A 24,683-nucleotide genomic window follows, 5' to 3' on the forward strand; every position below is an offset into this window, starting at 1 on the left:
TGTTTTAAAGTAAGACTTTTCTCTGGTTTCTCTATATATAGAAAGCCTGTTTTTTTAATGCCCTGTGCAATGTTGATACAGAAAATAGTGCTAAGAGTGATATTATAAAGAAAGCTACTAAATTGTGAAATTGCATATTGCTCTTTTCACAGCCGGACACCCATTGGGGCATTGCTCATTGGAGAGATTCTCTCTCAGTGTAGGCTACCAGAAGGAGCATTTTCAATTCTTCCTTGTTCAAGAGATGGGGCTGATCTCTTCACTACAGATGAGAGATTCAAATTGGTCTCATTTACTGGGTCTCCCTCAGTATGTGTTTTGGTCACTGAGTGACTCTGGTTGTGCATTCCAAACTGAGATTGTAGATGGTAAACCACGATGCTTCCATGCTATGACGTTGGCCTTATTTTCTTGCAGGTTGGCTGGGAAATTAAGGAGAAAGCAGGGAAGAAGAAAGTAGTACTTGAATTGGGTGGAAATGCAGCATGCATTGTTGAGGTGCTATTTTCGTTAACACATGTGCTGAGACCCTAGCTCCTAGAATTAGCTAAGTTTTTATCTCACATTGGTGAGCTAGACATTTCCGTCCCAACATGTCCTGACGATGCTGTTTCTTTTGTAGGACTTAGTTCCTGATATTCAGACAGTAGTGGAGCGAATTATTCATGGAGCATTTTATCAGAGTGGACAGTCTTGCATTAGCGTGCAGCGTGTATATATTCAGCATGTATGTACCTTGTGTTGGGTAATTTTTTGATAGGGTTTATATTTGTGTAGGTGAAGAATGACTTTTGTCACGTAGGAACTTTTTACAGTACAAAATAATTTATTCCATTCAAAACCAACTGTACAAGAGGTGGAAGAGTGAGAACTCTATCCCTGGCCTCTACAATATGAACAAAGAGCCATGGGGGTGGTCTGTAATGTCACATCATCCGGTATCGATTAACACACACAAAAAAAGGAACAGTCCCAAGTCCTCATGAATGCAACTAATCTCTCATGAGCAGCTGCAGATGTTCCAGTGCATCTCTCCCACTAACACCAAATAGTAAAAATGATATCTGTCCAAATGGAAGCCAGTATATCAGCTAGATGTCTGTCCACCGATGACATGAGTTCCTCAAGAACCATCTCCACCTTAGCTTTTGAATGCGAATGTACATTAGGCACGGAATGCCACACGACAACTTGAATTATGTGCAGGAAACCAAATTTGAACAGAGTCCATACAACGAAGCTCATCACAACAATTCTATAAGCTATAAATGGAAACTAGACCTAAAAGAAAGAAAATATACCAATGTAGCTAGATCCAACTGCTTTTACAAACTACTTTCAAAAAGTCAAACAGCAGATTTAGAAGGACCATTTTCAATATGGAAATTACAACCAGGGTAGTGTGTGGAAATTTGAAGTTTGGTATGAAAAAAGATTACAAATAACTATTATCTATCAGCAGTAGCCTTCTGCAAGGCAATCTGTCATTTGGAAAAGCATGTAGGGAGAGCCTTAACCAAAGAGGCACATGATCCGAATGTGTGAAGGCATCGTCAATCCAAAGCTTACAAGTAAAATTATCACAATGCTGTGGATCAACTCGATACCATCTATCCAAGCATGCCTGATAAGAAGATTGGGCATTATGCTGAAAGGTGTAGCCCGGCAGCATCGGTTGTAATTCCTTCCAGAGATCAACCAAGCTAAGCTGAAGCAAAAATTGAGACCATGCCTACTTTTTAGAGGCTAACATATGAGTGTTACCCGAGGTATTATCTCCCTGTTGTGGAGCATTATTAAAGTCACCACAGATGAAGCATAATGTCTCCATAAATAAGTTTGCATAGCATCCCAAATCAAAGCCCTTTCGCGCGAAGATTGCGGAGCATAGATTGAGGCAAATTCAAAAATCTCTCCTTGAATGAGGCATTGTATGATAATCCATCTGCCTCGATGATCATTGAGGGCGACAAGCGGCTGAAGATCATGCTTCAAAAAGAATGCCACCCCTGAGAAAGAGAGTTCCCCAACATAAAAAATGTCATAACCAGCAAATTGTCCAGTCTTACCTGCATACATGTGTTGGTTATGCTCCTATAATGCGACTATGTCTGGCTGTAATTTGTTGAGATACATCCACACATATTTCCATTTTCTACCATCACACGTACCGTGTACATTGAGAGTAACACATTTGATATGATCAAGCATATTTATAGATATAAGACAAGAATGTACAGCAGCTAAAAAGCTGTCTATGATTGCATTTCCGCCTCAATATCCGGGCCTCTCCCTTGAGAGGAAGAATCAGCTTGAGGAGAAGCCAAGAGGGCAGCAACTTCCTCTGCTGGAAATAGAGTACGATTCGCAGTCATTGCAGCCCAAGTAATACCAATTCCAGAATTCTCTTCAGGAGTTTTTCCCTTGGAAGATGCACCATTCCAAGTCCTGGAAGGTAAGGGTCTACTAGGCGAGATAACTTTTCTAGGAGTTTGCCATGCTTCAGTCAAAGTTCTTTCCCTTACCTGAGGTTGAGATGTAAAGGGCACAAAATGAGGAGTATTATCATTCGATGCAACATGTGTTTTGCCCTTTTCCTTTTCAACAAAAAGCCGTCGAATGCCCTTATTCTTCATCACAAAAGAGGCATTAGAATTCTTATTCAGAAACAGGAGAGATTCAGCCTCCAATGGCATTTTGGGAACACGGGAAGGGCATTGGGAAGGGAGGTGCCCAAATTTCTTACATTCAAAGCATGAACACGGGAAGGGCATTGGGAAGGGAGGTGCCCAAATTTCTTACATTCAAAGCATGCACTTGCAAATAAACCCCATTCATCAATCAGCCATGATTACCTCAAAAAAGCCCCTTGTTGCAGAATTTACTTTTCTGACATAGCAACCGCCCAAGGTTCTAGTCAACCAGTTACCAACATTTGCAGTAGCAGGCTTACGGCCCGGAAAGAAAATGATAATAGCATGCTTACCATAATCCTTCATAGGATCAAATATATCATCTACATCAACCATGATGCCCATTGTGGGATCCGAATCTTTCCAACTCTTTCGAGTGTCTTCAAAGCTCTCATGCATCACTTCATAAACAAGCTGAGCCTATGCAAAGACATGAATAGGGTTATTATGACCTATCAGTTGCTTTTATTTTTTTTTGAACCAGCCTTTCCTTTTGAAAGGTTTTCTTATATGCATAGTCTGCCATTAGAGTTGAGAGAGCGAAAAGAACTTGCAGGAAAGAAAAAGAGGATGCATAAAAAACCCAACAGATATCTTGTACAGCAGAGCGAAGGATACATGTACTGAAACCGTACTAGGAGAAGGCGGAAACATAAAAAATAGTACGGAAGCTCTATGGGGGTGGCTGAAGCTAAACTGATGGTAAACGGGGGGAACTATACGGAAAGAAGGTGGGTAAGTACGGAGATGTATGGGACTGTACTGGCAGCGTATGAAGCAAAAACCACACAAGCCGTACTAGATCGTACAAGGATTGCACCGGAGGAATCTGTATGGGAACCATACAGAGTGTACGGATGGTAGAACGAGAGGACACAGAGGCTGATGTAGAGGATGTAAAGGCATTGTACAGGATTGCAGAGAATGATACGTGGGCCATACAGGGCCGTACGAGTCGTTACCAAGCTGTACAGAACTGCACGAGAGGCTGTCGGAGGCTTGTGCGGAGACTGTACAGGGCTTAGAACCTTAGACAAGAAGGCAAGAGGGCAAATGCACCATAGCTCAAAGCAGCTCACACACAGCTCAAACCCCCCCCCCCCACACACACACATACTTTTTTGTTTTTAGTGAAAGCCATGATTGTTTATATTACAAGAAAAGCCACCTCAAAGCGAGGAGCTAGAAACTACATCAGCTGAAAATCTCTGTATATGCTAAATATACATCATGATCGATGTAGCGAGTCTGCAAGCAGCCAAAAAAAGATTGTTGCAGAGAGCACTTAAAGAAAGCAAGCAAAGAAAATGTTGGATCACCAAAGACTTTACAATCTCTGCTTATCCACAAAGTCCAAAGTGTCCAATAATGAACCCAAACAAAGAAAAGATCAAACTCCTAAGTGCGCGGATGAAAACCAAAGAGTAGAAGAATTTTCCAAAAGCAGGAGTCGGGAATCACACACACACACACACACTTTTTTTTTTTTGGTGAAAGCTTTGATTGATTATATTACAAGAATAGTCACCTTAGAAAAGAGGCGCTAGAAAATACATCAACTGAAGATCTCAGTATATGCTAAATATACATCTTGACCTATCTAGCGAGTCTACAAGCAATCAAAGAAAGATTGCTATAGAGAACGCTTAAAGAAAGCAAACAAAGAAAAATTGGGATCACTAAAGACTTTACAATTGCGGTCTATCCATAGTCCAAAGTGCCCAATAGGAGTGGGAGTGGATTGATGCAGGGCATCGAGAGAAGAGCATCCCCTTCTTTCGCTACACGGTCGGAGATATCAGCTCAGTAGTAGAGGCTGGAGACCTTCCAGAGTTCCTCATTGGGAGACTTTTGATATTACTGCGGATCTGCAGAGGTGCTTCTGGAGGAGACTCTGGAAATCCCACAGGAATAGAAAGATCACTATCTTCTTTTGGCTTTCTATCCATGGAGGGATTGCAGTGAACCTTTGGAGGTCCAGGTTCGGAGCCGATCCTACATGCCCTCGATGCCTTTTTGCTCCGGAGTCTATTCAGCATTGCTTATGGGATTGCAGGCAGGCGAGGATGATTTGGATGGGGGTAGCCAGGATTTTCAGTCACTTTGCCCATTCCCCATTTTTTATGACACGGGGCTTAGTGGCTTGGCTTTCTCTTAGAGGACCTCAGGTTTTCTATGAGAGAGTTGACTCCTCTCGGGCCATTTCAATTCGACGTCATCGGATTGAGTCCTGTTCGTTGGATGTGGTACCACACCTTCCTTTTACAGCTGTACATGCCTCTGTGGATACTTCTTGGGAGATTTTAGCGAGTTAGCATCCTAGCATATCTGGAGATCCAGATGCACAGAGGCTTTGGAGGGTACTCAGGTTCATCCCTCGCACACATTGGCCAGTATCTGGACAGACGTCGTACATACTTTGATGGCCGTATGGACGGGTATGCAGGGAGACTCCCGTGCAGCCTCAGCTAGGAGGGCTTCTTTCTTCAGGGAATGGAAGGATTCTCCTTTCTTCTCTGAAACTACTACAGGGTTGAGGTGGCACTTTCAGCCTCAGCCTTGGTTGTTTTCCACCTCACTCTCTGAGGGGGTTTTTTATTTATCCTTATGATTTCATGATGTATTCCGCTTTGAGCTTGCTCTCGCGGGTTTTTTCTCTTACTTAATAGAAGTCTTTTTCTTGAAAAAAAAAAAAAAGTGCCCAATAGCGAGCCCAAACAAAGAAAAGATGAAACTCGGGTCGCTAAGGATGAAAACCAAAGAGCCAAAAAAATTTCCCAAAGAGAAGAGTCGGGAATCTCGCTCGTAGCCTCTGTCAAAGAGAATTCAAAAACTGCCGAGAAGAAGGGCAATGCCAGAATAAATGAGGCATAGTCTCCTGAGAAATCAGAGAAATCAGACACCAATGACACAAAGCAGGAGCAATGTGCCTACGAGCCAGCAATTGTCCAGATGGCAAAATTCCCAAAAGCACTCGCCATAAAAAAACATCTTGCCGAAGTGGAACCTTGTATGTCCAAAGTTGTCGCAGTCTTTTTCTCCAACACTTAGTTGGCTGATGCATTCGCCAAAGAGATTTTTTTTTAAATATATACCTTTGTAAGACTAGAACGAGTCCCGTCTGCAGCTGTCCGCCACCGCCCGTCGCCATCACCCAGCCCCGTGGCAGCGCCTTGCTCCCTTGGCCGCGCCCCGCTCCCTTGGCAGTGCCCTGTTGCCTTGGCCGCGCAGGCTCCCTTGGCAGTGCCCTGCTGAAGTCGCCCCCCCTTTACCCCGTCTGGCCGCGCGTCGTGCCCCCTCCTTCAGCTTTTGCTGTCTGGCCGCGCCCTACTGGTCACGCTCCTTTGCCCTTCAGGCCACCCCTTCAGGACGCCATCTAGGCCGCCTTGCAGGCCCTTCCCTTGCTGTTGCCCACCCCTCCCTTGCGTTTCAGGCTAGGCTGCTTCAGGGCCCTCTTTGGGGCTGTTCTGCTCGTGTTCCGGGGAGCTGAGTTCCTGGGCTGTTTCCAGGCATTGGCGGAGCTTTTTGCTTCATCATTGAGCGGCCTGTTTTTCATCCCACGTAGGCTGAAGTTCGGGGCATTCATTATACAGGTTTCTGGGGATTTACTTGTGGTTGGTTGCGAGTTCTTGGTGGGTATTTTCAGCAGAGGTAGCTCCTCCCCTCAGGACAGTGCAAGTTGAGACAATGGAGGACACTAATGCCACTTCCGTCGCCGAACTTGAGGAGATTGAAGTCACAGTTTCTTTTCCTCCTGACATTGTGCAGATGATTGAGGTAGCAGAGGAGGGTTTTCGTTTGATGCACATCATTGGCTTTCTACCCGGTAGAGGCCAAAAGTTATGTGATTGAGTGTACACCAGCATGGCCTCATTGGGTGTCTCAGTTACGGTTTTCCGATTGCTTGGCAGAGGGTACTTTTCTTTTGGCCTTCAGTCTGCAGAGCATGCTCAAAGAGTACTTATGAGCTCACCGATTCAGTTTCAGAGCAGAGTCATCCATTTGTGGCCCTGGCGGAAGCACTTCAGTTCTACTTCCTCGGGACCGTGCCAAGTCTCTTTTTGGATGCCTTTCCCTGGACTTCCTGATGAGGTCAGCTCTTGTCGCAGAGCTGTGGAGCATATGGCTAGTGTGGCAGGTACAGTCATCCCATCAGGTGCTAGACTTTCCTATGCTCAGTCACTTGCTGGTACAGGTGTTACGAGGGTCATACTCACTTCAGAGTTCCCCCCTCCCCGACCTTTGCCTACTTTGATTTCGTACTCCATGGGAGATGGGGTCCAGATGCAGCAGAGGGTTTTGTATGAGGGTCTTCGTGATCAATGTCTTTTCTGTCGGGAAGAGAGGTCACTTTATTAGGGATTGCCCCAGTCGTCGGCCTCAATCAGAGACTCCCGATCCACCTCATCCTACGAGTGACCCAAAACCTACAGCTCAGCCTCCAGGGGTCTCTGAGCCTACTTCGACTCATTCAGCAGAGTGAGAGGAGACTCCTCCAGGGGAGCCTCCAGTGGACTCAGAGGACTTGGAGGTGCCTCCAGCAGAACAGCTTTCACGGAGAGCTCGGACGAGACGGAGACAGAGAAAGAGTCAGCAGTACGAGCAGCCCCAGGTACGAGCTCACAGATGGCAGAGAGTTGAGACACATGTGCAGGAGACCCCGAAAAGGGGAGATGCAGAGGGCCATCCGTAGGCATGTCTTGACACTGTGCAGGAGATGGTAGCTCAGGGAGTCGAGACACACGTGCAAGAGACCCCGAAAAGGGGAGATGCGGAGGACCATCTGCAGGCAGGTCTTCACACTGTGCAGGAGACAATAGCTTAGGATTTGATAACTCTTGACACTACTACCCCGGAGGTTGAGATTTTGGTTACTGAGACAATTATCCAGCAGGAGACTGCTCAGGTTGCAGTTATGGTGACGGATGCCTCTTCCCAGCAGTCCATTGAGAGAGTGGTATTTCACGACACAAGTCAGAGTCAGAGCCCCGTCCTAGGATCTCATGCACCTGTATGAGGTTCCCTCGAGAACTCTTTCTCTTCCTCGTCGCACAGTACCTTATTTTGTTGCTATGCGGAGTGTCCTTTTAGACACCCCTCCCAGTACAGCCTCGTCCTTGCAGCTTTTCACTCCTGGTTTATCCAGATCTTTTGCGAGTGCGGTCATAGATTTCGCTCAGTACCCAGACAGGCATGAGGGTTAGGAGATCCTAGTAGATGAGATCGAGCGAGATTATCAGTCACCCATGCTTACAGGCACCTCGTCGCACATTCTTCCTCTCCCTCTCACCTATTCCAGGAGCAGAGTTAGGACGGCTCAGCCCTTTTCAGCTCTTCTGACTCCTAGACCTAACCCCAGGATGGTTGACAGAGATTTGCCCGTTGAGTTTTGGCCCTTTTTGGCTAGAGGGGTTTCCACAGACTCCCTCACTTGATTGGAACTTCTCCCAGTATTTTGTCGACGGTCAGAGGAGGTAGAAGAGTACTTGGGATCTGTTACTCTCTCTAGAGAGGGGCACATTCTTCGTTTCTCCGCAGGTAGCTTTCGATCTTAGGGGAGCGAAAGCTGGTCAGCTGAGTTACTTGACAGCAAGATTGCTAGACAACTCATGAGCAGTTTTCTTCGGTTCACCGTATTGTCGGCTCGCAGATTCATTCTTGCCCTAGGACTCTTCGACCTGTCTTCGATGGCAGGGCCTTTCTGTTTCTATTCTTTGAGGTTGAGGGAGACTTTGATTTGCCCAAGAGTGTTGGTTGGTTTGACTTTCAGATCCTCAGTTCGCGCCAGAGTACTATTCCCTTGGATGGAGCCATTTTACATGAGTTGGGGAAGATTTGGAGTTTGATCAGAGACTGGCTTTGGATTGCGCCATTAGAGAGAGTGATTTGTGCCGCTGCCACTGGCACCCCCTCACTTCCATCTGATGTATAGGTTGTCCATCATTTCTTGGAATGTGAGAGGACTGAACAGCCACAAATTTACCTCAGATGCAGATGGTCGTAGATTGGGAGTTCCTAGATTGCAGTTGCTTAGGGACTCCCTTCGGGGACTGACTTTGGTTTATTTCCTCAGGGTCCCCTCCATACATTGTGCTTATCCAGGAGCATAAGCTCTCCCAAGATAGGATAGACAGATGCAGATCCTTACTCAGATGACAGAGCTGGACATATTGGAGCCCAGCGGATGGCACGAGGGGGGGAGTTTGAATTTCAATTTCAGCCAGGTGGGCCTCAGAGATCACCCAAGAGGGTACACTAATGGAGAGCAGGGCATGCTATGTTATTCTTTAGATTGAGAGCACATCAGTTGGTGTTCTCAATGTGTATGCTCCCATGGATCCGGAGACAGCTCAAAGAGTCCCTTCCTCAGGCAGACACTTGGATTGTTGGAGGAGATTTCAACATGGTTGAATTCTCTGAAGACAAGTCGGGCCAGACAGAGGGTGGCCTTTCTGATAGGGAGAGAGTGGAGTGGGATAGTTTTGTTTTGCATGCTGGACTCCATAAAAAGACCTATTGGCGTAAAGGAAGAAGCTTAGAGTGCCAAATCTTTTTTAATCTCTTTCTCCACCATTTGAGTGGACGATGCAATGCCCAAATCTGATTAGCTCTGTTTGACACCCAAGTTGGTTATAACAAAACTTTATATAGAGAAGAGACTGTGATATGAGACAGCTTCAAAGGACAAATAGATGAATATAAAGGAAGAAGAGTCCAATCCTGAAGCCTGTCTCGAAACTCTAATGGCGGTACTGGCTGAAATGGTTGAATCATTCGAGAAATGACCTGCCATATTGGACAATAGTGCTTGCCCAAACCATATTTTACAGCAGCTAAAGGGAAAGATAAAATAATGCCATCATCATTGATAACATCTGCAACAACTGAAATCCCTTTTGAATTAAGAAATTAAGAGCATCAAGGCTCTTGCAAAGCCAAGGGAGTAGAGAAAGCCCACAACCAATGGATGCTCTCTGCTTGCAAATAGTTACCCTGTAAAGAGTCTCTTCCATTCCATGCCAAGTGTGAAAGAATATACTTCCAATCAAAAAACATTTAAGAGACCATAGGGCAACCTTTGCTTTTTCCTTCAATACAGCCTATAAGAAAATCCCACTATGTGGGTGCCAAAAACCAAATGCAGTAGTAGTGATGTGAACCAATAAGGAGCGCATCATAGCCGCCCGCCGCCCGCCCAAGGCTATGATCATCTTGAAGCATCATCTTGCCTTTATGAGCTAAAATGTGCACATGTATATTAAGAATATTCAACCCTCCATGCAATTTGGGCGAGCACAATCTTTGTACTGGAAGAATCTGCAAGCTTTTCTTGCCATGCTTTGACCGTCAGAAAATTTCCATAATAGCGGACATGAACGAAGACAAATCCTTCTTAGTGAAAAAAATCAATGGCAGATAGAACTGAATATAAGCCACCAAAATAGACTTAACAATGCGGAGTCGGACATGCAATGGCCAAGTAGCCAATTTCCGATATTCTAGTTTTTTCTTCAATTTAGCAAGAACCCAGTCAATCTGTTGGTGACAGGTAATGCTCCAACCTAAAGGATATCCAAGATGACGTATCAATTGAGTTGGCGGAACAATTCCCCTCGGCCATAGCAACCTTTGCCAATCCTGGGTATGCAAAGGCAACAAACGGGATTTCATACAAAGAAAAAGCTTGCATTAGTGAAGAAAGTTCACACACACACACACACATATTTTTTTCTTTTTGTGGAATCTTTGAGTCATTATATTACAAAAAAGCTATCCCAGAAAGGGAGAGCAATACATCAAGATAAAATCTCACAGTAGGACAAATATACATCATGATCAAAGACACGAGATTGCAAGCAATCAAAAAGCGATTGCTACAGAGAGTGTCTGAAGAAAGAGAAATTGGAAAAAACAGGATCACCAAAGACCATATGATTGCGATCCTTCCAGAGAGTCCAAAGTTCCCCGTACCGAACCTAAACAAAAAAGAAATCAAACTCCTGTCTGGGTGGATGTACACCAAAAAGCTAGAAGAACTTGCCAAAAGCAATTTGAGGAAATCGAGCTCTCAAAATCTGCCCAAGGAAGTCCAAGAAAGCACAAGAGGAAGGACAATGCCAAAAGAGATGAGGCACAGTCTCTCTCTGAGCCAGACATATGCGACAAATAGAGGAAGCAATATGTCGTCGTGCCAAGAGTTGTCCATGAGGAAGAACATCCAATAAAACTCTCCACAAGAAAACCTGCTGATGGAGAGGAATCTTAGAATGCCAAATCTGTCTCAAACGTTTCCGCCACCATTTTATAGGACGATTAAGATGCCAAAGCTGATTTGCCTTTTGCGAGATAAATGGTGGAGGAAGTAGAACTTTATAAAGAGAAGAGACAGTAATATGTGCAAACTGCAAAGGACGGCATGACAAGCCCACAAAAGAAAGTGTCTAGTCTTGAAGACGATCCTATAGATGCAATGGAGGAACCGGCTGAAAAGGTTGGAGCATCAAAGTAATCTTATGTCAAAGTGGACAATAATGCATTCCAAGGCCAAATTTGGCAGCGGCCAAAGGAAAAGTAAGGGGAAATCCAGCATCATCAACAACATCATGAACCAAACGAATCCCCTTGAGACTCAGAAAATACGAACATCGAGGCTCATGAAAAGCCAAAGGAAGGGCGAACACTCTAGACCAATGCATGCTTTCATCTCTAAAAGAGTTGCCCTGCAAGGAATCACTGCCATGCCAATCCAAGTGGGAAAGGATATGTTTCCAATCCATTAACAAACGGGAAACCAAAGGACAGCTAGGGATTTTGCTTGTCACAGAACCAAAAAGAAACTCCCACTGGGAAAGCTACCAATGACCAAAAGATGGAGATTCAATATGCAAGAGTAAATGACGAATCATGGCAGCCCGAGAATCTTGCAAAAACTACAGCATGAGTTTCCCCTTATGGGCAAGAATGTGTAGATGCATATTGAGAATATTAAGACCTCCATGCATCTTTGGAGAACAAAGCTGTTGTACCTGAAGTAAACGCAAGCTTTTTTTGCCATGGCGAGAACACCAGAAGATTTCCAGAACCTCAGACATAAAAGAGGCAAGATCAGCCTTGCTGAACATAATAAGAGGCAAGTAGAATTGAATATACACCATCAGAATAAATTGCACAATTCGAAGACGAACATGCAGAGGCCAAGCGCGCGCATGCACAAACACATTTTTGAAAGTGAAATCTTATATTTCTGTGTGGGAAACCTCAAAAGAGGTAAAAACCCACCAATAAGTACAAGAAAAAAATTTACACAAGTAAAGCCTCAGAGCAAAAGTCATGAGGCAGCCAAGTAAAAAGTTACATATTATGCTGGAGGAGGATCAAACACAACATCCTCCAGCTTCAAATTATTGCTCTATAAAAACTGATGCAATGATGAAACTACACCATCAATAAAAACCAGCTGTTTTTTGCCCTTGTGATTCTTCTTGATATAGGTGGGTACCCAAAATTTCTGAATCGCAAGGTCAAAAACCTGTAGTAACATGGGATGAAAAGATTCCAATAAAAAAGGCACTTCTGTATCCCGAATAGAAGAAGACTCTGGCATAGGCATCAGAGGCAAAGGAGCTAGATCAACATTTGTATTCTCCGACGAAAGAGCTGCATCTCATAAAGTAGGACTCCACCTTTCAGCTTCACTTCGAAGATCAACCTGAGAAAGAGCATGTGCAGCATCCTGTATGATCCCCTCTGCAAGGGGCACATCCATATCTAGAGGAGAAGGAGGCTGATGATGCTCAACGGGAGCCGGGATTCTGAACTTCTTCAGCAAGGGAAAGATTAACCTGCGATTTTTCTACCTTCCTCCAGTAATGCTTCAAAACAGTAAAAGAAGGCTTATCCAGTAAAGCCTTAGTAAAAACCGGAGGAGAAGGAAGAGTAAACTTTACTGTTGAAGAAGGAGCATGAGGAGTGGTCATGGAAGCCGAAGGGCAAGCACGTGCAAAATGACCAACCTGCCGGCACCGATAACATGCTGTAGGAAAAGAGGCAAAATGCAGCCTGATGTGCATCCGATGAGCAAATCCCAAATCAAGATCCAGAGTAGAGGGCACGGGTTGCATCATATCCCATAAAATACAAAGGCAAACATCCCGAGTAGCCTGCAAAAGTTCCTGTCTTGGAACATGTAGAGGCCTCCCCAAAAGAGCTGCAAGACTAGGAAGATGCCAAAGAAGAGGCAGAGGCAACGCTTTGAGGGTAATCCAAACCGGACAGCGAGTTAGAAGAGAGGCAGACGGATCAAAAAGCGGATCCCAGGGCATCACATAAGCAAAGAAACCAGCCCCATGAATACCAACACGCATGACAAGTTGCTCCACCACATCAGTCGAGGCACCACATCAGTCGAAGAGCAGTGGGCATAATAAAAACCTTTGCCTAGAAAGACAAAGGAGGAAAGGCAATCCTGAGCCACTGCAACTTCAGCCCAACGACGAAGTTGAGCTGCAGATAAAACCTTGCCCATAAAGTAGAGACAGACCCCAAACTACTGAGCCTGTCGACCGGAAACCAGAAGGGCAGAGTCCAAAGAACAAACAAGCTGTGAACCCGATGAAGGAACATCTGTGACAGAAGCAAAACACATCTGGCGAAGAAGGTCAAGTTGAAGGGAATATGAAGGACCATCTACGATATCCAACTTTGCCGATTTAACCAAGGTGGAAGGAGGCAAACCCCCATGCTTCAGCCAAAAGAAGACACGTGTAGGAAGAGTAGAGGCAGAAGGGGGGGCTGAAGCAGAGAAAATGAAAGAGCCATCTGTCGGAGCAACAGGAAGAGGGGAGGAAGAGACATTAGGAAAAGACTGTACAAGACCCGGCGTGAGAAGAGCAAAAGGCTGCAGAGATAGAGGGGAAGACGAATTTTGTACGGACTCTGGCTGTACGGACATGGGAGCAGGTACAGAAGAAGAAAAAAGGACGGGTAATGGAACCTGCACGGAGGGGGGAGCCTGTACGGACGATTGTACAGTAGGTACGGCCTACGCAGGGGCAAAGGAAGGGGCAAGTAAGAAAGATATGGATGGGGGTGGGCTGTGCAGAGGCTGCTGCATAGAGGGTATGGGCAGCAGCGGGTCTGGGATGTGTGCAGATGGAAGATGTACAGAGGCTGACAGATGGGGTACGGATGCAGGCGCAGAAGCAGTAGCAGGCTGCGGGCAAGGTACAAGCACGGGTGAGGGAGGGGTTGAGCTTGCCATCGCTCCTCACCACCACACACTTTTTTTGTGAGAAGAAATATTTTATTGCTTTGAAATAATTACATTCATAGGTACTCCAAAAGCGGAGTAACTACTACTACCCCGAAAATCTTGATCAATCAAATGAGTCTAAAAGCAATCATAAAACGATTGCCGTAGAGATCGTTTGAAAAAAACAAACGATGGAAAAGTAGGATTACCAAAGACTCTATGATTTATGTCTATCCATAGAGTCCAAGTGCCCAGTAGTGCACCCAAACAAAAAATAAATCAAAACCCTGTCTAGCGGCATGAAAACCAAATAACCAGAAGAACCTGCCGAAAGTAACAGTCGAAAATCTCGCTTGAAGCCCCGGACGAATGAGAGCGAGGAAATCACAAGTATGTGGACAGTGCCAAAAAATGTGAGGCACAGATTCAACAGAATGTAGACATCGGTAGCAAAGAGTTGGGGCAATATATCGATGCACGAGTAACTACCCAGATGGAAAAATGCCAAGTAGGACTCGCCAGAGGAAAAGTTGTTGCCGAAGAGGGACTTTATAATGCCAAAGGAGACGCAGCCGCTTTCTCCACCACTTTGATGGGTGATCCATATGCCAAACAGAATTGGCTCTGTCAGAAACCCAAGATGGAGGTAACAACACTTTATACAGAGAAGGCACTGTGATATGTGACAGCTTCAAAGGACGGGCTGAAGAAGAGGAAGAATGAAGAGTCTAATCCTCAAGCCTATCTTGAAGTTCCAAGCGAGGTACCGGCAAGAAAGGTTGAAGCATTTCTGAAATTTTGTGCCATAAAGGACGGTAATGAGCTCCCAAACCATACTTGCTAGCAGCCGCAGAAAAAGATAAAAGAGTGCCATCATCCTGAAGTACATCCGCCACAAAAGCAATACCTTTGAAAGATATAAAATAAGAACGCCTGGGTTCTTCTATAGCCAAAGAAGGGTGAAATACTTTGGACCAATAAATATTCTCAGCCCTCAAGGAATTTCGCAACAAAGAATCCCTACCATTCCATTTAAAGTGGGATAAGATATGATTCCAATCAAGAAGCAAACAAGAGACAAAAGGGCAGCCTCTGATCTTGCCCTGAATAGAGCCAAATAGAAAATCCCACTGTGTAGCCTGCCAATGCCCAAAAGCAGAAGTATCAATATGCAACAAAAGAGAGCATATTATATAAGCCCAGGGCTGATCCCCTTGCATAAATTGCAACATCATTTTTTCCCTATGAGCAATTATATGCATTTGAATATTGAGTATGTTCAAATCCCCGTGCATCTTTGGAGAATAGAGACGATGCATAGAGAAAGAAAGAAAGAAAGAAAGAAAGTTTATTAAAGTCTTCGGAAGACCGATGGGTCTATGAGACTGTGAAAATCCTGATACAACGAGCTGTGGTAGTGGAGCTACTAAACGAGCGTCCATACCAATGCAAAATGCAAAAAAATGCAAAAAACGCAAAATGGCAGTACTAAGTCCTAAGTACAACGTCCTAAGTACAACATAGTCATGTCGATGGTCGACTATATATCAATCTCAGCATCATCATCAGTATCATCATCATCCCCAGCAACAGCAAGATATCAGGATGGATGAGACAATGGAGGCATGAAGTCAGCAATAGAGTGTGGTCAGCCACTCAGAGGTGCGGTCTTGGCACGTCTCTTGGTCGTAGCTCTGCATCTAACCAGGGCTACTGTGACCCCCATCGGTTGGGCTTCGACTCTAAACAAGGAGGGGAAGTCTCCAAGTGTGATCTGTGTGTCGACCCTCTGTCTGAGCTGTCGGGTCACGGGCTCCGGGTCACAGTCATGTCGAGGCCTCGTCTCGTTGGGGTCCATGTGATCTAGCTGAGAGAACTCCGTGATAGAGCTCTGAGAGGGATCAACTGAGGAAGAAGTCTGCTCCTGTCTCCGTGCTCGGAGTATCCTCTCGCGGTGTCTAAGTGCCTCATGAATGAAACCTGCCAAACACCGTTGGTCTGGGTAGGAGAGGAAATGGTCTAAAATTCCATAACTATCTCTAAAGAGGCAGTGGAAACATCCTCGGATCTCATAGTACACAGGACACCTGAAGATGAAATGCTCCTCTGTCTCAACCTCCTGTATGTCACATAGTGTGCATATGCACCGCTCCCTAGGTAGTCGCTCTGCTCTGCCGCCCTTGATGCGAAGTGTGTGTGAAGAGACCCGGAACTGCCCAAGAGAGATCCTCATGGAGGGGGGTAGGTGAATCTGTGTGTATCCTGGTGGGTCAATGAAACCCTCCACTGTGATATGTAAGAAGTGATCTTTGTAGAAGCTAAGCTTCACTGGGAGTTCACTCGGTTCCAACCAGGTTCAAAAAGTGTGTAGCTATAGTAGATCCTCACGGATAACCTGGTTGACCTCATGTGATAAGAGGGGAGAGAACGGAGCATCCATGCTATACTAGAAGGGAGGTAGTCTATCCATGTGGAGCCCCAGTCGCTCAAACGATCTCTCTGTACTTGCATACCAGCACCTCTGATCTCCTCTTGCTGCAAGTGCCATAGAAGAGGATAGAGCTTTCCATGGTAGCCCGCTACGCCCCGAGGTATAATCCCCATATTCCCTAACTCGGTACAGATATGTGATGACGTGAAATGCAGCATCTAGCTGTAAAGGGGGTGACCCAAACTCAGCCTGAATGATCTGGTGAGGAATGGATGACTTACCACGAATCATCCGTGATAGCATGAGAACCTGTAGCCACTCCACACGGGCCCACTCTGTATCCGACAAGTCTGGTCCCCAACAAGGGCTGCGTACATCCCCGCTGGGCGAGCCAAGGAGTCAAAAAGCAACCCCTTGGTACGTGGATCCTGAAAGTGTGAGCGGAAGCATTGCCTCTCTAGCCTAGCCAATGAGGCATACCCTCTACTCAAGTGTGCCTGCATCGCAGGTCTCATAGTGAAGCTCAGTCCGGAGAAGATAACCCCAAGATAAGTGTATGATGAAACTATCTCAATAGATGACCCCGCAAATGTGAACTGCTCCTGATGCATGATGGCTCAAGATGTATTGAAGATCATGACCTTGGTTTTACCCAGGTTGACCTTCAAATCATGAGACTCACAAAAGGACTGTAGTGCGTCTAGGTGTCTCTGAAGCCCCTCTACTGAGGAAGACAAGAGAGCCACATCATCTGCATAGAGCAAAATCTGGATCAGCGTGCCTGCAAGAGAGCAACCTACACCCCCCTGTGTCTGCATCACTGTCTCAAGCTCGTCAATGTAGAGGCCAAACAAGGTAGGCGACAAAGGACACCCTTGTTTGACCCCTGAAGGGGAAGGTAAGGAGAAGAAGAACAACGGGGGAGAGAGAAAGAGACTCCAAACATGCGGGTGTGAAGTAATGAGCCACACCACAAACTCATAGGTTTTATTAGGATCAGGTTTTTCCCCCCTATGACTGTCTTAAGATAGTCATAGGTGTCATATCTTTAATAAAGGGGTGGCAATGTGCCTTTACCCCAACAACCTCCCACCTAAAGGCCAATGTGCCTAAAGGGGAGAAAAGAATAAAAATTACAGCAATATACAGTTACTGTATACAAGACCATAAAATAAGAATGGTCTCATCCTAATCCCATGATGTGGCGGCAATGTGCAAACCGCTCTGTAGGCAAGCTCTTAGTGAGCAAATCTGCAGGATTATCATCAGTATGCACTTTCACAAGCTCAAGTCGCTTGTCTTCCAGTACCTCCCTGATGAAATGATATTTCACTTCTATGTGCTTGGTCTTCTGATGAAAGACCGGATTCTTTGCCAACATGATAGCACTCTGACTATCACAATGCAAAACTGGCATATCTCCTGTAATGCCCAAATCTCCCACCAGCCGAGTAAGCCATATTGCTTCCTTGCAAGCCTCAGTGGCTGCAACATATTCAGCTTCAGTAGTTGACAGTGCAACGCATTTCTGCAACCGAGACACCCATGATATAGCACCTCCTGCAAATGTAAAAATATAACCAGTAGTAGATTTCCGGTTATCTGCATTTCCTGCATAGTCTGAATCTGTAAAACCATGCACCAATGCATCGTGCCTACCATAGCATATGCACAAGTCTTTGGTACCCTTGAGATACCTCAAGACACCTTTCATTGCTTCCCAGTGCCGCTTGCCTGGATTTGCCATATACCTGCTGATGACTCCCACCGCAAAAGCAATATCCGGACGAGTGGTAACCATGGCATACATCAAAGAACCAACTGCAGATGCATACGGAACCTTGGCCATTTCAGCCTTATCATCATCTGATCTGGGGCTGCTGTCCTTACTGCTGAGTTTTAAATGTGGAGGCATCGGGGTACTAATAGACTTCCCCCCCTCCATTTTAAATCTCTGCAGTACTTTGTCAATGTACTCCTTCTGTGACAGAAACAAAAGTCCCTTGGACCTGTCACGAGTAATCCGCATGCCAAGAATATGATTTGCATCACCCAAGTCTTTCATGTCAAAAGACTTATGCAGTTGTTTCTTCAAAGTACTAATCTCCTGCTGAGATTTACTGGCAATCAGCATGTCATCCACATATAGAATGAGTAGCATCAAACTGCCATCCTTTGCCCGTTTGGTGTACAAGCAATGATCGGTCTCACACCTATGATACCCTTGGGACTGCTTGAAGGAATCAAACTTCTTGTACCATTCTCTTGGTGCCTGCTTGAGTCCATACAAGCTCCTTTTGAGCTTACACACAAGCTGCTCTTTCCCTTTAACAGCATATCCCTCTGGCTGACTCATGTAGATCTCATCATGGAGATCTCCGTGAAGAAAAGCAGTCTTCACGTCCATCTGACATAAATCCATGTCCTCATGAGCAACAAGAGCTAACACTGCTCTCAAAGTAGTCATCTTGACGACAGGGGAAAAGATCTCATCAAAGTCAATGCCCTTCCCCTGCTTAAATCCCTTGGCAACCAATCTGGCCTTATACCTCAGTAAAGCATTTGAATCCACTTTGACTTTGTAAACCCACTTGCATGGCAAAACCTTTCTGCCTGCAGGTAGCTGCACCAAGTCCCATGTATCATTTTGAAGTAGGGAGTCCATTTCTGACTGCATGGCTTTCTCCCACTTCCTTTTCTCTGTTCTTCCCATAGCTTCCTTGAAGCTGGAAGGCTCACCACAATCTGTCAGCATGATAAAATCAGCCACATTATTGGCTCCTGGAACAAACTTGGCAGGAGGCCGTTGTACACGGGTGCTCCTCCTAACAAAATGTTCCGGATTAGGCTGCTGTCCAGCCTGTTCGTCATGCATGACGGGTGGCTGTACCACTATATCTGGCTGTTCTACAGCCCCATCTGCTGGCATATCTAGTGGTGCATCATTGGCAAAATTATCTGGCTGATTTTCAGCCTGTATACCCTCTTGAACAGGGTTATCTGCAGCAGCCTGCTGCTGCATATAAATGGGCATTCTTTGCTGTCCAACATCATCATAAATAACCCTCCTGTATTCCACAGGTTGCACGGGTTCCTTGTGTACACTATCCTCTTTAAAGATGACATCATTGCTGCGTATAATCTTCCGTTTAACGGGATCCCATAACCTGTACCCCATTTCACCTTCGTCACCATAACCCATAAAGATGCATCTGGAAGACTTTGGCTCCAGTTTGGTGCACAGTTCTTTGCGTATATGAGCAAAGCACTCGCAGCCAAACACACGTAAGTGCTTCTATGAAGGTGGCTTGCCAGACCACACCTCCTCTGGCACTTTCAACTCCAAAGCCTTGTTTGGCGACCTGTTAATAATGTGAACTGCTGTTTGCATGGCTTCTGCCCAAAAGCCATGGGGTAATGCAGCATAAGACAACATACATCGAACCTTCTCCTGAATAGTTCGATTCATCCGCTCACTTACACCATTTTGAGATGCATTATGAGGGGCTGTGAGTTCCTGTTTGATGCCCTTAGCTTCGCCAAACTGCACAAAAGCATGTGACACATACTCACCCCCATTATCGGATCTGAGGCATTTCAGCCTGCGACCTGTCCGATTCTCAACCTGAGCGACAAACTTCTTGAAAGCATCTAAGGCATCGCTTTTATGCTTCAAGAAATAGACCCACACTTTGCGTGTGGCATCATCAATAAAAGTAATAAAATACTTTGCACCCCCTAGTGATAACTATGGCTCTGATACCAGTTGAAGGGGAAGGTAAGGAGAAGAAGAACAACGGGGGAGAGAGAAAGAGACTCCAAACATGCGGGTGTGAAGTAATGAGCCACACCACAAACTCATAGGTTTTATTAGGATTAGGTTTTTCCCCCCTATGACTGTCTTAAGATAGTCATAGGTGTCCTATCTTTAATAAAGGGGTGGCAATGTGCCTTTACCCCAACAACCCCGATGATACTCATGATCTCGTCTGTCCACCCGGAACCTGCCCGAACTTTGCCAGAAACTCTCTCGTAAAGTGCCATGACAGCCCAAATGATCTCATGGTCATAACCCAAGTCCTGTAGGCGCCGTATGAGGCGGGCTCTCGGGACCGTGTCAAATGCCTTGCGAAAATCCACAAAACAACAATAAACTCTTTGCTTCCATGACCTCACCTCCTCGATGATACATCTGAGTGTCAGAATGTGGTCCATGGTTCCATGATCACGCTTAAATCCAGCCTGTCTTGCTGCTCTGAGTCCTCGACACTCTGCAAGTCTGCTAACCTCGGAGTCAAGTACTGATGCATAAATCTTGGACATGGCATGTCCAATCATAATGGTCCTGTAGTTCTCCGGGCTCATGGGATCCCCTGCCTTGTGGATGGGTGAGATAGTGTTAATGGTCCAAGTGTGTGGAAATCCCAAACAAACCGCTTCATTAAAAAGCTTTGCTAAGATCGGGGCTAGGAGGTTAATCCCATATGCAATGAACTCAGTGCATAGTCCCTCATGATCCTTCGCTCGGCCATTATGAAGTTTCATTACAGCATCCTTTACCCCTCCTCTAGTGAAGAGGGTGCAGGATGTGGGACGAGGCATGTGTGAGAGGCTAGGGACTGGCTGATTTGGGATGTCATAAAGTGTGCGTGCATAATCAAGCCAGATCTGGGTGTCAGTGAGTGGCGGAGGGGACCGTCCTTCTAGAAATCACTGCCATAAGTCCTTAGAGTTGTTACTAAACAAAATGTTCAGTAGCTCCTCCTCGTTTCGATGAACGAAGTCTAGTTTCTTCCTCCATACCAGTCTACGGTATTCACGTAGCGTATCTAGTGCGCTCGGAAAACTGTTTTTGGTTTCGAATCTGAGTTGACGGCATAAGGCCTTACACTCATCATCGTACCTACTATTACAGGGTACGGTTCCAGCGGGTGGTGGGCGGGTGGAGCGGGTGGTGTGGGGAAAAGCGTGAATGGCAGCCTCGTGTAGTGAGTGGGTGACAAGGGCAGCACGATCCTCTAAAAGGGGTATGAAGTCAATATAAGCAAGAAGTATGTACAGACGGCTAGAGTAAGAAGGTGAGTGATCCTGATCGAAGTGTATATCGTGATAAGTGGAGTAAGCACTGAGTGGGGTGGAAGGTGCTGTGCGGAGGGAGGTGGAGATGCGAAAGAAAAGGTATGTATGATTAGCCCTTGGGGGGATAGGTGCTACAGTGAAGTCAGTAATGCGAGATGTGAAGACAGGGGATCCCATGATGTAATCAACAACACTGGAGCCCCCCCCATGTGGAAAGCATGTGAAACCACCTGAAGCGGGCCATTTGTCAAGACCATTATAGATAATGAGATCATGTATCCTACCTAGGTCTAATAGGGGCTACCCATAGGATGAGAATGGACCTCGCCTGTCAGCCGAAACCCATAGCATACCTGCCTCCTCAAGGTCAACATCTGCCAATAGAGTGGAATCATCTCTGAAATCAAGAAGTGGTACTTGATGGGCCCTTGTCCTCGCGTTGAAGTCCCCCACTAGAAGGACTTCTCCGTGGCTAGAAAAGTCAACGATGGACTGATAAAGGGCAGCAAATGGGGATGTCTCATCATCACCTCGAATATCTCTGGCAAACCGACCTTGGAAAAATAAAATGACTGCATTTTTTGCATATTCTCTAACTGGATCCACAATTTCATCCACTTCAACCATGAGACCAACCGATGAAATAGAGTCTTTCCACTCTTTCCTTGTGTCTGCAAATCCTTCGTGCATGACATCATAACCCAGTTGTGCTTCAACAGAATCATGCACGGGGTCATGCTGACCCTCAACTTGCTTTTGCTTTTTGCATTGAACTGATCGATCCTTTTGAAAAGTTTTTTCATAAGAGTATTCAGCCATGTCTTCGGAAGAAGATGGAATGCAAGAAGAAGGTACTTGTAAAGTGATAGAAGAGAAGAAATAGTCCCAAAAAAAAGCCCACAACGAAGAAAGAAATAGTGTATTTTTTTTTTTTCCATGAAAAAGACTTCTATTAAGTAAGAACAAAAACCCGCGAGAGCAAGCTCAAAGCGGAATACATCATGAAATCATGAGGATAATAAAAAACCCCCTTAGAGTGAGGTGGAAAGAAACCAAGGCTGAGGCTGAAAGTGCCGTCTCAACCCTGTAGTAGATTCAGAGAAGAAAGGAGAATCCTTCCATTCCCTGAAGAAAGAAGCCCTCCTAGCTGAGGCTGCACGGGAGTCCCCCTGCATACCCGTCCATACGGCCATCAGAGTGTGTACGATGTCTGTCCAGATACTAGCCAATGTGTGCGAGGGATGAACCTGAGTACCCTCCATAGCCTCTGTGCATCTGGATCTCCAGATATGCCAGGCTGCTATGCTCGCTATAATCTCCCAAGAAGTATCCACAGAGGCATGTACAGCTGTAAAAGGACGGTGTGGAACCACATCCAACGAGCAGAGCTCAACCCGATGATGTCGAACCGAAATGGCCCGGGAGGAGTCAAGTCCCTCATAGAAAACCTGAGGTCCTGTAAGAGAAAGCCAAGCCACCGAGCCCCAAGTCATAAAGAGTGGGGAATGGGCAAAGTGACTGAAGATCCTGGCTATCCCCATCCAAATCAATCTCGCCTGTCTGCAATCCCATAAGCAATGCTGAATAGACTCCGAAGTAGAAAGGCAACGAGGGCAAGTAGGGTCGGCTCCGAATCTGGACCTCCAAAGGTTCACTGCAATCCCACCATGAATAGAAAGCCAAAAGAAGATAGTGATCTTTCTATTCCTGTGGGATTTCCAGAGCCTCCTCCAGAAGTACCTCTGCTGATCCGCAGTAATACCAAAAGTCTCCCAATGAGGAACTCTGGAGGGTCTCCAACCTCTACTACTGAGCTGAAATCTCCTGGCATTACTGACCGTAGAAATAGTGTATTTGCAAGGAGAAGAAGAGGAAAAAGATATTTAGTGATTTAGAGAGAAGAAAATACAAGTTCTAGAGAAGGAAAAGAGAAAAAACCAGAAAAAGCTCCAAAATGAACTAGAAATCAGAGAACGAGAAGTTTTGGCGATGGAAAGAGGACACAAGACCCAGTAACCAAAAGGGAGAGAAAGGAGGAAGAGAAAACCCTCAGAACCAGCGTATAGAGGCAGCCCGTGAGCAAATCCGGTACAACAACCACCCAGGAGCAGAGAATGAGCCAGCAGCAGCAGCCTAAACAGGGCGGGAAAGGCCGTATAGGTCCGTACACCTGTACGAAACTGTACGGAGCTGTGGCGGGCCTGTACGGCAGGGATTGAGGACCCCAGACCACTGGTTTTTGGTCGCTGATGTGGAGCAGCAGGAAGCTGAGGCAGACGGGTTTGTCCAAGGAGTCTCACACCCCTCTCTCTCTCTCTCAGACACTTTTTTTTTTGTGAAACCAAGAACATTATATTATGAAACATCCATTTTACAACAGGGCAATGCTCGAGAAAAGAGCCAATGCCCTATCCATCAGAAACAGTAAAAGCAAAGCTGAATGCAAGAAACATCCAAATCTTCCTCATGCAAGGCATCATATAAGGACTGCCGCAATGAGGCCTGGAAGAACTCATAAGGGTGCTGAAGGGGTGAATTCAAAAATGCATGATTTCGCTGTAGCCAGAGGGTCCATAAGGCCGAGTATCTGGTCCAATGAAAGAAAAGAGAATACTATGACAAAGAAGCTGATAATCTATCAAACATCCAGAAAAACCTCGAGAACGTGTGTGTAGGAAATCTGAGAGAGAAAAAATAGGAGATCTTGTCCAGAAGGTCTCTGGAATATGAATAAAACCACAATAAGTGCTGAATACTCTCAGGAGTATGATGACCAACAATACATCTCCAGAGAAAGAGTCTCTGCTTCAATGGCATTTTCAACTTCCATATCAATTTCAATTTTCCTTTCCACCAAGTTAAAGACTTATTCAAATGCCAAAGAGAATTAGCATGATGAGCAATCCATGGAGGAGGTAATATCAATCGATAAGCCTATATGGAAGCTAATAGATGCAAAGGCTGAGAGGATTTGACTGAAGATGCCAATCTTGAAGCCTGTCTCTTACTTCCAATGTTGGAATCAGAACCAAAGGGAGTAGATATCTACAATAGCTTTCCATATGGGTCTATGATGCATCCCAAGATTGTAGTGTTGGCATGTTGCTGGAACAGAGAGAATATGCCCCTGAGTATCTACCACATTATCAATGAACCGGATGCCCAGCTTTATGAGATTGTAAGCTTCGATTGGTTGTTGTATAGCAAGAGGAGAGTAAAAAACAGCACT

General features: G+C 45.5%; 1 protein-coding gene across 1 annotated transcript in view; it reads left to right on the forward strand.

Moving 5' to 3' along the window:
* The window catches only part of LOC147891993 (uncharacterized), a 341,384-nt gene that overhangs the window by 172,536 nt on the left and 144,165 nt on the right, over nt 1-24,683 (forward strand). The window contains exons 22-24 of the mRNA XM_087388335.1: nt 153-309; nt 418-498; nt 623-727. Of these exons, the coding sequence (XP_087244461.1) occupies nt 153-309; nt 418-498; nt 623-727 (343 nt within the window). The remainder of the gene's footprint in view (nt 1-152; nt 310-417; nt 499-622; nt 728-24,683) is intronic.

This window comes from Dipteris shenzhenensis, chromosome 17 (genome assembly GCF_047967505.1).
Source record: "Dipteris shenzhenensis isolate YYH24624 ecotype China chromosome 17, Dip_SZ_1.0, whole genome shotgun sequence".
In the NCBI taxonomy this organism is placed as follows: Eukaryota; Viridiplantae; Streptophyta; class Polypodiopsida; order Gleicheniales; family Dipteridaceae; genus Dipteris; species Dipteris shenzhenensis.